This window comes from Lipophrys pholis (assembly GCF_963383615.2).
Source record: "Lipophrys pholis genome assembly, chromosome: 7".
Lineage (NCBI taxonomy): Eukaryota > Metazoa > Chordata > Actinopteri > Blenniiformes > Blenniidae > Lipophrys > Lipophrys pholis.
In genome coordinates this window covers 24,062,966-24,075,349 of record NC_137638.1, presented here as the reverse complement: position 1 = coordinate 24,075,349, position 12,384 = coordinate 24,062,966, and the positions used below count along the sequence as shown (strand labels likewise).

Genomic DNA, 12,384 nt, shown 5'->3' with positions numbered 1-12,384 from the left:
AAATTATGGCTGAATATTGAAGTGAAAGACTGTCCAAAACACCGTAAATACGATGTACAGGATCATATAATTAAAACGTTATTTACCTGGGCTATATGTAGAAGGTGATTTGTTAGTAAAAACTTCAGCTTTATCGGATTCTGTCAACAAACACTAAGCAACATCTTACAAAAATATTTATATCCCAAGCACTACACCCAACCCCCCGGAAATCCTTCATTTACCCAAAACAGTACAGGGACACAGCTTGTGATGTGGGATTATACAAAAACAGACTTTAATTAAAATCTTTAATTACCAAAATAAAAAGTTCAACATTCCCAAATACAAAGACCAAACCTTGCACACAATAACACCCTCTCTCGAAAGGAAAAGTGCCGTCTGCTCCACCGTGGTTCATGATTGTAGGGGACATCTCTTCTGTAATAGCAGCATTGTTGACTTTGTGGACGGGGTCGGTGGGTGGGGGGCAGGGAAATGGTTCAACAGTTGAGTTAAGGACGGGGTTGTAACATAACCAGTGTCGTAAAGCTTCTCGTCATGCTCTGGTTGATGTGGGAAAACAGTTCGAGCAAACTAACGCAGATCGAGCACATTTGAAAAAAGAAAAAAGAAAAAAAAATCCCTGTAATAATTCAACCACCCAATCCCAGGGACAATTCAATTATCTATTACACAATTTAAATCAAATGGAAAAAAATATAGATATATATATCTCATATGGATCAATATATGCAAATGTACATTAGCAAGTCATTTCTATATACTTTTTTTTTTTTTTATACCACAGGTCAGTAAACTCAGAGCTACTGTAAATATTTGAGTAGTTTGTTCAATACGTTACTCCTACGTTAGAAATTCAACCAAAAAGCATTAAGACACTTCATTCCACTCCCGACGATATGTGACAAGAAAAACAAAACCCTAAAAACATTCAGTTTCACATCCACAGTTCAGATGGAAAAGGGGGAAGATGGGAGGATGGATAACTTAGCACCGGTTTTGGTCTCATCTCCAGTGGAGTGTCGAGACAGGTCAGAGGTGACAGCCGACGTTCGCTATTGCTGTAATGACAGACTCTACATGATCCTCTAATGCATAAGTGCTGACCGAGCAAAATAAGTTAGTAAAAGTAATAATGTATTAAAATCACCAGAAACTTCGAGAAACCTTCAATTAAGCTGCTTTTCTCTCTACTTGTGGCCTTTAAAAAAAAAAAAAAAAAAAGAAGAAGCAGCAAAACAAGCATTCAATAGTTAGTCCAGGTGACTCTAGTCACCACTACTGGTTAGTTTGCAGTGTGTCGTGAGAAGTGGTGCATTAAAACACAGTGTGAACAAAGTGCTTTCTTATCTACCATGCTGAGAATCAACAGGCACACACAGGCCCTCCCCGACAGATGAGGAGGAATAAACGGGTGAGAAGCGTCGAGGGCGTGACCCTCCCGTTATTTGGCACCTGGTTACCTCACCTCCTCTCCCTCTCTCCTGCACCGAGGTTCAGTGTGTGTGTCTGTCCTCGTCGTCGTTACTAAGATTTGTCGTCACTTGCAGCACTTGTGAGGAGGCGCTCTGAAGGTGCCAGCTACAGTTTAGAGGCAGAACTGAGGGTGATGTGTTGTGTCCAACAAAACTGCACGTGGCTTGTGCCACACATTCTTTGCTTTGAGATATTGTCATTAAAAATAATTAAAAATGCACTTAAAAATGAATACGACATGTTTACTTAAGGAATGACTTAAGTAAGGATGGTAAAGTTTCATCCAGCCAAGTGGTGTAACTGAATTAGTCCAAGTAAAAAAAAAAAAAAAAAAACTATTAAAAAAATCTCTAATTTGAATGTGCAAATAATGTGTAATTTCATGGAGTACAAACATCCACAAAATAAGTCTTTTGGGGAGTCGAGGGTCGTGAGCTGCATTGTTGAGTTGAAGGTACAGTCTCAGTCTGATGCAGGTGCGGTGGTGCGTTAGGATTTGAAGACATGCACGGCCCTCACGACATACTGCCTGCAGATTGGGCATTCGTTCATCCGCTTCCCGCACTTGGTGCAGGTGACCATGTGACCGCACTCCAGGAGGACGCAGTCAATCATGGCGTCCATGCAGATCCTGCAGAGGTTGTCGTCGTGAATCGTCAGCGGGCAGTTCTCGCCATCTGCGAGGTGGAAGATGCAGATTGAAAGACGGTGATTGGCAATGTTGAAATACCTTGGAAGATTAAACTGAAAACAATCATACATCGATCAGCCATGCTTCTTCTGAATAAGAACATGTCTCTCAATGAGATTTTGAAATAGAACTATAAGTTTGTGGGACGGATATTTAGACAGCTATTGAATATTTTGTCCTCAAAGTAGATGTGCTCGGAGCAGGTAAGGACTTGAGCAAGTTTTATTAGGGACTAATCATCTCCAAGCAACTTATTGATTCAGGAGGGAAGTAAAGGCTCACCCCATGTGGTCCAATCCAACAGACTCAAACTGCTGCAGAAGTTAAAGCTGACTCGAATAGAAACATTTTTAAAATGACACTGCATCAAAGTTTGTTCCAGAAAAAGACTGCATGGTCGGGTCCAGGCGCTATGATGCTTCAGGGAAACCTTCAGTCCATGTGTATGGTACTTCGATGAGTACCACCTATTTAAGCTTCGTTGAAGACTATGTATGGGTATTATGAAAGTAATATTTTCTGATGGCAGTGCCTGGTTTCAGCAGGATCAGGCACTCCCACACACCACAAAGTATTCAAGAATCACAATGGATTTTAAGTGGTGACTTGGCCCACAGATCTCAATCCATTTGAGCATCTGTTGGATGTGCGCGACAAGCAAGGCCTCAAACTCAAGACCTGCCGTTTACAACCCGAGAGGTTCAGAGGAGTGAATGTGTCGGTCGTGCACTGTGATTTTGGCAGCTAATACAATATTAGGTAGGTGGTAATAATATTCTGGCTGACTGGTGTATCGTGCTCTGAGGTATTGCAGAGAAAAAACAAAAAAACAACTCAACAGCTTACTGAAGCGTCTCATCTGATCTAGTGCACCTTCTCAGTGTAAGGTCATGCTCACAATCCCCAGCAAAATGTCAATGTCTATTATGGCTGAGTCAAGAGGTTTCTATGACAACCACACAGTCGTTAGGACGGGAGGCGTGCAGCTGAGAGAATGAATATGGCGGGGCTAACACGCCACAAGTCTCCCTATAATTACCATCACATGTTCAACACATGAATAGATGAAGGAGGGAAGCTGATCTCATGGTGGATGAAGGCTTCTTGAGCAGGGGAAATGGAATATGTAAATGTATGTTCCAAGATGAAATAAATGAGCATTCATTTTCAACCTCGCAGTGAACGCCACGACACGGGAAAACGCCACATTCGGGGACGTTGCAAAGAAATGGGCTGGAAAGCAAATGACATCGAGCTCACGGTGGATACAGACGTGGTGGAAATGAGCGTGGGATCACATGATGGGAGGCGAGAGTCACAGAGGGAGGAGACGCGAGCGATGATGTCGAAGAACCTACCAGCCTTACCTCCGATAGCACCGTTGCAGATTGGAGGGGGGGGGAAGGCCATCACTTTGGTGCGGGAGGAGCAAAGCAAGCATGGGACATTTTACTTTGATTCTAAAGGAGGAACTAATTCTGACCGACTAAACATTATGATATTGAAAGAAGCAGCGGTTGGTTTCTGTGGTTCAAAACAGGAAGTGGTAATCTAGCAGAGCTATCTAAGACAGTGCATAGACTGAGTGATGGCTTACCTGTGGCGACAGTTCTGCTCACATTCTCCACTGCAAGAAAAACAAATCAAATTTACTACGGCAGGTTATCTTAGACTACAGTCTACAGATGTGTTCACCAGGTGGCGTCAGTGGCGAACTGAGTGAATCGGGACGTATCAGAGTAAGGAGCTTATGAAAGAGAAACACATTGCATTATTCAAGAGTAGGGAAGTTAATACCCACACGACTTCCTGTTCTCCTCCGTCTCTCTGTACAGTCTGCCGACACGCTCCACCAGCTCCCACTTCTCACAGCACCCTGAATAGTTCACAAAATTCCTGGCCAGAATCTCCTTCAGCTGCCTCACGGACAGACCCTCGATGTCCCTCAAACTGGAGATGTCCGAGAGGGATGCCCGGGCCCGACGTCGCGTCTGAGGACTCACCTACAGGAGGGGAACCAGTTCTCAATAACCTCATTTCTTCTTCTTTTTTTTAGCTCATTCGACAATATGATGCCATTTAAAACAGCTTGATCTGTGCACAAGGTAGTGTGAATCCAAACACAAAAATAGTGCTGCAATCATGGAATTCACAACACTGTCAGCACATCACTCCACATAATCTGTAAAATGAGTATTAGTAACAACTCAGATTGAACATTTCCGTAAAACTGATGAGTAGTTCAGGTGTCAAAATGCTTGATTTAAGAAAATGCCACAAAACTGGCTATATATGACATTAATAGTACTGCCCCTCTCCCGCATGGCTCAGTGTTCTAGTTCAGCACTATCAACTCACAGTGCAAACATCAAGCCTCATTTCTAGTCTTTATGTGGAGAGAGAGTGTGTGTGTGTGTGTGTGTGTGTGTGTGTGTGTGTGTGTGTGTGTGTGTGTGTGTGTGTGTGCGTGTGCGTGTGCGTGTGCGTGTGCGTGTGCGTGTGCGTGTGCGGGTGTGGGTGTGTTCTGTAGATTTCTCTAGTTAAAAGACACATCTGTTAAGTTAACTGATGACTTTAAACTGGCCATAAATGGGATTATGCATGTGTGCCTGTCTCTCTGTGAGGAGTGCTGTGGTGGGCTGGCAACATGTCCAGAGTTAACCTGCAATCTGACCAATGTAAACCGGGATTAGCTGTAGTATGGATGAAAGCAGTCGTAAAAAATACGTGTGTATTGCATGAGTGCACCATTGAGAGAGAAATCACTAAAACACTTCGATTATAGGGGAGGTACGATTTTTACTACAGTGTCCAAAATAAGGTAGAACCAAGAATAAAATATGACTATTGAATAAACAAGCTGTAAATGATCAGTAGATCGGCAAAAAAAAATCTCATCTTGAAAAAATTGCAAGCACTAACATCTAATTTCTTTTCACAATATTTGCTTACTTGCACTGCCATGTCATTAAAACACATTTTATAAATTCACATTGTTCCTAAATTAACAATACGCTGTAAACACTGCACCACATAATAACGATCCACATAAAACGTGTTTTGATAAAGATTAATATGAGTACGAAAGTCACCTCAGGAGTGTGTTCACTGGGATCTAAGTTGAGGAGAGAGACTGACGTGGCATCGCCCATATCCTGTACAGCAAAAGAAACACAACGTCAGTGTACAGTACATGTGAGTGTCATACTAGTCCACTGAGGATTAGGATTAGACGCTCTTAAACCAGCCCATTGATGCCACTGGAAACAACAATGCCGAGCTCCTTCCATTCATAGGAAAGATTACTGCTCCAAAAGCGGGCCGAGTACAAGGTACAAGTATTTATAGCAGTTGCTTGGAACTACTGAGCTACTTTTTAGGTAGCAGGCATGTCTTTTATTCCCTTCTTTTAGGTAAAATCTGGATCTCTCTAACATTTGTTTATACTTTGGCTATCGTGGCATTTCAAGCGGATGTCCTACACCCATTACCAGAATACTGATGTAGATTCTTCAAAAATGTAACATTCATGCCTCCAGGCCACAATTACACACACACAAAAAAAAAATCCTAATTTCTTAATAACCTTAACTGCTAATTCATTTTTTGGAAACAAACAAGAAGGTCCATGTAATGACAAAACTAAATGAAGAGTTATGGCTCAGTGCCTCGGGGTATAATTACAGGAGAGAGGCTGATAAGAGCGGTTCCAGTATGCATCACTGCTGGTCCTCACCTGGTTGGTATCAGAGCTATCGCTCCTGCTGAGCTGCTCCTCGTGGGAAGCAGCCAAGGCAGACAGCTCCGAGGCAGACTGTGTGGTAGAAGGGGTCGGCGAATACAGGGAGCGCGAGTGGAGACTGGCCGTTTCGGGGTCCTCCTCCTCTTCGATGCCCTGGTGACACAGCACCAGGTCCACCAGGTCTTCCTTTTCCCTGCAGGTGTCGGTGGGGATGTTACGCAGCAGCAAGTATTGGCGCAGGTCCCGCACTCGCAAACGCATTAGCCGCGGCCGCTGAAAGGCCGTGGCCTTCAGCAAGTGGCATGTGGCACAAATGCGTAGATTCTCCTGAAGTACCGAGCACAAAGAGCAGAAGCTCTTCTTGCAGTCGCAGCAAATATACTGGGGGAGAAACAGAGTGAAAAGGCAAGGCGATGGAAATTAGGCAATTAGTTAATTTCATCCCACCCTCTACCATGTGTTAGGGCCCAAAGCCCCTTAAGACAGGATCTGGTGCTATTCACAAAAAATTTTTTTTTTTTACTGTGATCTCTCTTTTTTTTTTTTATCTTTGAGGTTATGTGAAATTAATGATTATTTCATAGAAATGAGAGACAAATCATTAAATATAGACACATCATTTAGGAGATCACTGAAAGGCATATCAGTGCCAGAAGACCTTGTATTTTTTTCCAATCACTCACATATGTTCTACCTCTCAAGGCACAGAAGCAGGAGGCACTTTCTTTTAAGTGACAAACATCAAACAGTAATAAATGCATAACGTGGGATTTAGACTGCTCACGGTGAGCGAGTGAAGAACGGGGTTCAGAGAGAGCGAGACACAGAGAGCCATACAAGAACATGAGCGTTCAAAGACGATATTGAAGTAGCAGAGTGTTGCTTCATCTATCTTCAACCAATTTGAACACATCCTGCTTCACTTACTGATCACTCACGCTGATGCAGTTTCAACCTTCTTCTTGATTATAGATACTGTGTGTATATCATTAGTTTTAGAATTAAGATGGGATGTTCATGACAGCATTTCTTTAGAAGTAAAGACATATTAACCGAGCCTCTAAGCATGCTAAGTTTTGGTGTCATTTCGAGATAAGGCGAGTTAACAAACCATTTCTGGATTCACACACAGATCATCCAGATACCCACCTTCCTCCTGAAGACTGAGAAGGCCTGGCCACAGGCCTTGCATACAAGACTGGGACTCCCTGAGCTGGTGGGCGGATACGTGGAGTATCCCGCACTGGGGGCAAATCTGAAGGGTCCAGCACCGGCCCCAAACCCTGGCTGCTGGCCTCTGACTGCCCCAGTACCCATGACTTCATTCAGCAGACCACAACATGAAGCCCACATGGACGATGCCCCTGCCTGCAAATTACAAAGCAGCTTTACTCCAGTATCTTCATATTAGTAATGACGATCGCTATCAAGATGGATAAGATGCACCATAGCTATCACAGAAACAAGCTCCACAGGTTGTATAGAAGCCACATCTCTCTGCCAATTATAGAAGAATTAGATCAGAAATAATAAAACAGCTGGTTATACAAAAGGAACATGTAGAAAAACCTGCAAATATAAATCAATGTGCATGCAATGTTCCTGCAGCACAAATTAACAAAATATGCACTTTTGTAAAGAGCCCTAGGCGGAATAATGTGACGCTTCTGATCATTGTTCAGTCGATGTTAACTGACAAGTTGTCACAGAATAACATGAAGCTGGAGGAGCTAGATCGGGAGCTAAGGTTAGCTGCTAGCTCCAGTCCGGAGAGCAGCTCAATGGAGACAGAAACACGCACCTTCATTGCAGCTCCGGGGTGTCTTCTGGGAAAGAGCAGCTCCGCGGGGTCACCATTGCGGTGAGTGGCGTCTCTTAGCCAGCTGAAGTGTGGGGATGCGTGAAGGTGCGACGAGACCTGCGACCGAGCTCACAGCATCGTCTGACTCCCACTGCTGCTGCTTCTTCTGCGCATGACGAATCACCAGCAGGCGGAGCTCGCGCGCCCCCTACCGGTGTTACCGGCAGCAGCGCACTGACTCCTGTAGAAATGTTAAGTTTCCAAATGTACCTCTTGATAAGATAACTATGATTCAATCGAAATAAACTTATATATAAAAACAAAAAAAGTCTTGAAAGAAAATAAACATGGGCCGTCTCGCTTGCTTTCACTGCAAACAATGTTGGTTTGCCTGTATGTGTTGAAACAACAAAAATGTTAAGTTGAATGCTGGTTTATATACCGGCCAGGCATTTCTGTGTGGGCATTGCAAGTTCTCCCTCTGTGTGTTGGTTTCCTCCTACAGTCCAAAGACATGCATGTGGGTTAATTGGTGACACTAACATGAACCTAAATGTAAATGTGAATGTTTGTGATTGTGTGTATTTCCCTTTATTGACACTTCGATGGACTCATCACCTGTCCAGGGTGTATCCTGCCTTCACCAAGTCAGCTGGGATCAGCTCAAGTGCCTTGTGACCGGTATAGATGGATGATAGATGGATCATGGTAACCATAATCATACTGGTGGGTAAATTAACTACTGATATGATCAATGAAATAGAAAAAGGATGTTACATGTAACTTTGAAAGAAATTCCAGGGAAACTTTAGTGTGCCTGCCTCTCGTTTTATCTCAGCATCTCCCTGGCAACAGACACTGATCCCCTCTGATCTACTTTCATCTCTTCCATGAGGTTCCTGTCCCATCCGCCTGTATGATACGTTTTTTCACTGTTTTGTTGAGATTTCTTTGGAAACGGTTAGCCAAATCATTAATAAACGTCATAGCAACATATTCCCGAACATTTTGATGTGCTTTGTGTGTCCGTGCTCCCAACGGTGCCGGACTAGTTACTCGCAGAAGAACAGTAGAAAAATAATAAGAATGACAATAGCAAAGTGAAATAGCCGCCTAGTATAGTAAACTTTGCGTCCTGCCACTAAGGCAGGCACAGGAAATATAAAAATAGCCATGAGACTGAACAATAAGTGTAAAGTGGTATAAGGCAAAGAAGAATGAAATACAAAGAGCCGGCGAAGTAAATACATAAATTATCAGTGAAAAATCTGTCATTCAAGGTGGCAACTGACCATTGGCAGGGGAACGTTGCTGATATAAATAAAATAAAATAAAATAAAATAAAATAAAATAAAATAAAATAATGAGACCGTTCCTGTGGCTTCCACCTCCCGACCTCTCAGCCAATCACAAACAAGTAATTGGTGACGTCATTACGCAGTGGACCCAATTTCCGTGTTTTGAGTTGCGACGCGGCAACCGTTCATGATAAAGTCGACGCTGTTCCGCCATGGAAGCCAACGCAGGAGTGAGTTTGATGATCATGTACGAGGACGAGTCGGTGGATGTCCGTTACAGTAACGGAGCGCAGTTACAGCTGTCCCCATGTGGCAGTGAGTTCGTGCTGGTGAAAGCCGCGGACCCCCGCAGTCATCCGCTGCAGCCCACCGAGAGAGTCCGACAGAGGACCAGGTTCACCATCAGCACGTACAAGGTACAAACATCAAGATTAGGCTTCACTTTGGTCCAAGGTGATTTCACGCCACCGCACTGTCTCCCGTTCTCTTCCAGGAGCTGATGGTGTCTGCATTGACTTTTAGAAATAAATACGCCAGTCGACCCTACCTACCAGAGGAACTCATCCCTGCAGACCAGAAGAAGGTAATATTACCCCTCGGCTGTTGTTGACAGTGCTGATGTGGTAGGCACTGTTTCCACAAATAGGAAGACCTCTACATTTTTTATGTGCACCACCTCATGCTTCATCTCCCACTTTGCAAGCCATTGGTAAAGAGAATGTTTGCACGGATGTCAGTTTCTGCATTTGCTCTTGCAGCCTTTTTTCAGCATTGATTCGGGTGTGCAGTGGCCTGAGTGGTCAGCCAGCGGAGCCAACCTCACACCAGCGGGGGAGACCAGAATCACTTCAGAGGAGGGGCGAGCTGAGTTGGTGCTGTCGCCATCAGGCGGGGAGTTCTCGGTCAAGTTCCTGTGCCTCGTCAGTCAGGCTCAAAAGCAGCCCCACAGAGATCCTGATACCAGCAGTGATCAACATGGAACCATAAGCAAGACGAAAGAATCGACTAGATCAAGATCTTGTTCTCCTCAGATGATTTGCTCTGAACACTTAAAGGTAATGTGTTTCTTTATAGTATTCATCATGTGTACTTAGTTTTGATGGCAAATTTGACTTCCCCCTTTTCCCCCCAGCCTGAACAGATGTATCAGTCAGTCACAGTGATTCAACATCACTCCTGCTCTGCTGTGCCTCCAATGTGGGTCTACCCTCTCTCCTTGGCTTGCCGTCACTGGAAAACTCACTTCTCTGAGTGTAACAATGCTGAAACTGAGAAAACAGGCAGTTCTCGCCAGGCCGATAGTGGCGAAAGCACGTCGAATACACCCAATGAAGAAAGGAGGTCTCAACTTCCTCAGGCGCTGCCTCTAACATGTCCGTCACCTCATCGGCACAGGTCTGCAGATTAATAGGAGGCATCTTGGTAGCTGAGTTCAGTGAATGATTATAGCTGACTTAACTTATGCGTTTAAGGTGGGTAGCTAAAAATCCCCTGGCCAAAGAAGAACCCACAGACCTTCCATCAGAGCTGGTAAAAGTAATGTGGTGTCAAGGTGTCACTTACAGGTAAATATGGAAGTCTTCTTGTTTAACAAGTGACTAAACACTGTAATGGTATGTTAATTCTTTGGGAGGAGAGGAAGTAACTCTTCAGAACAAACTAATTCTGGTTACTTTACAATACTGTTGGATCAATTATTAAAGTGTATAATTTCCCCTTCCTTTCTTCATTATTGCAATTTTTATTTTCCATTGTCTAATCTCTGCTATGTAGACTTGTGAGTGGTGACGTGTCAGTCATGGAGATTTCCCCTGGAGACGGATCAGTCATCCAGTCTAATGGCGTCCTGAACTCGTATTTTACCCATCACAAACCAGAGCTTCACTCAAAACAGGTATATCTGATTTCGACACCACAAATAATCTAAAAAGTCCAATATTATATAAGTGAGCTTGTTTATTGTTATCAAATGTTTGTGTTTACCGTACAGGTGAAAGAGGTAACTTATCACGTGAGCAGTCTTCCACCTGATGTTCCTGGGCAGCCTTACTCTGTATCCTCCATTGTGGGTCGGGCTAGTAGGTAAGCCACTGATTGAATAAAGTCGCTTTACCTGCATTAGCATTTTTATTTATTTAGGTCTTTTTCCCATTGCGTACCTGTTTTACAGGATCCTTGATTGCCACAACCAGACCCTGCAGTTATTGAAGTTCAGTGTGACGCCAAGCTGCTTACAAGAGGTTGCCTGTTTATACTAACATCTGTGCTAAAATCTGCAGCATCTGTAAATGAGTCATAATGTACCGTCTTATTTACAGGAGAATCATTTTTTTAAGACAAAACTGTTTGAAGAAAAACAGGCAGATGCTTTACCTGTTGACCAAGACATGAGTATCAAACAAAGTGCAGAGAGTCGGTGAGTTACTTCTTTTCTCTCAGTCGGTGTTCCTACAGAAAATATAATACTGTGGTAAGAGTTTAACTCTGTCTTCTGTTCCTTTCAGGTCAGAGCTTGTCGCTGCAGAACTGGAGAAAATAAAGCGATTTAATTGTATCCTTCGATTCTTATATAGTAGAACCATAGTCATGAATGTATTAAGGATGACATTATGCAAACTTTAACTACATGCGCCCAGTTCTGCTGGAGAACAGTCGTGTGCTTGGCGTAGAGAAAGGCTGTGCAGACCTGGAAGGGAACTCTGCAGACGTCATTCCTCAACCATTGAATGAAAACTGCATCACTGAAGCTCTTCAAAGGACCTCAAAAGCTATTCAAGACATCGACGCTGTCATATTTGCTGCCAAAATGACTTGAACTTGTCCTCAGTTTTTAGAAGATACATTTTTTATATGTATAAAACTAAGGCTGCTTTGTAAGAATTTGAACTGAAATAAAAGTTTCTGATGTGATGGTGGAACTTAACTTTCTGTTTTGTTTGCTCTGGCTTTACAAATGTGCACATACAGGGGTGGAAATGTGCATAATTCAAATTCTTCACATTTGCAGGATTTATTTCAAAACCGCCCCTTCCCGACAGGAAGAGACCTTTTTAATATATCAATAGAACTGAAAGTACTTTAGTAATCCCAGAGGGAAATCTTTGTGTACAAACTATTACTCATCCAGATAAAAGAGTACAGTACACTTAGGAGGTGAATGTCCACTTGGCCTAGTGCAATCTTTTTTTTTAAAACCTCTGGGTGGCACTGTTTTCAATATTACACTGTGATAGTCCAATAACATTACCTTGTAGCAGGTTGCCTCTCAACATGCTGTCCAAATGGGCAAAAATCATCCTTCACATTATTTAATCATATTTAGAAAATGTTTAATGTGTGGTATGGAAATAACACAAACGGGGAGGGGGGGGGG

General features: G+C 43.2%; 2 protein-coding genes across 2 annotated transcripts; one reads left to right on the top strand and one right to left on the bottom strand.

Moving 5' to 3' along the window:
• Positions 1–255: 255 nt before the first annotated feature.
• Positions 256–7,881, bottom strand: rnf34a (ring finger protein 34a). The gene is made up of 7 exons (XM_080466998.1): positions 7,714–7,881; positions 7,062–7,280; positions 5,907–6,293; positions 5,263–5,325; positions 3,972–4,173; positions 3,768–3,797; positions 256–2,156 (listed from the first exon to the last, which is right to left on the bottom strand). Exons 1-7 carry the CDS (start codon positions 7,717–7,719, stop codon positions 1,969–1,971), a joined length of 1,095 nt encoding a protein of 364 aa, XP_080323124.1. The 5' UTR covers positions 7,720–7,881; the 3' UTR covers positions 256–1,968.
• Positions 7,882–9,152: 1,271 nt separating this feature from the next.
• Positions 9,153–11,931, top strand: cUnh5orf34 (chromosome Un C5orf34 homolog). The gene is made up of 11 exons (XM_080467665.1): positions 9,153–9,427; positions 9,505–9,594; positions 9,770–10,066; positions 10,144–10,406; positions 10,484–10,576; positions 10,785–10,905; positions 11,002–11,093; positions 11,182–11,251; positions 11,330–11,427; positions 11,516–11,562; positions 11,648–11,931. The coding sequence occupies exons 1-11, from the start codon at positions 9,224–9,226 to the stop codon at positions 11,824–11,826; spliced, it is 1,554 nt and encodes a 517-aa protein (XP_080323791.1). The 5' UTR covers positions 9,153–9,223; the 3' UTR covers positions 11,827–11,931.
• The last annotated feature ends 453 nt before the right edge of the window (positions 11,932–12,384 follow it).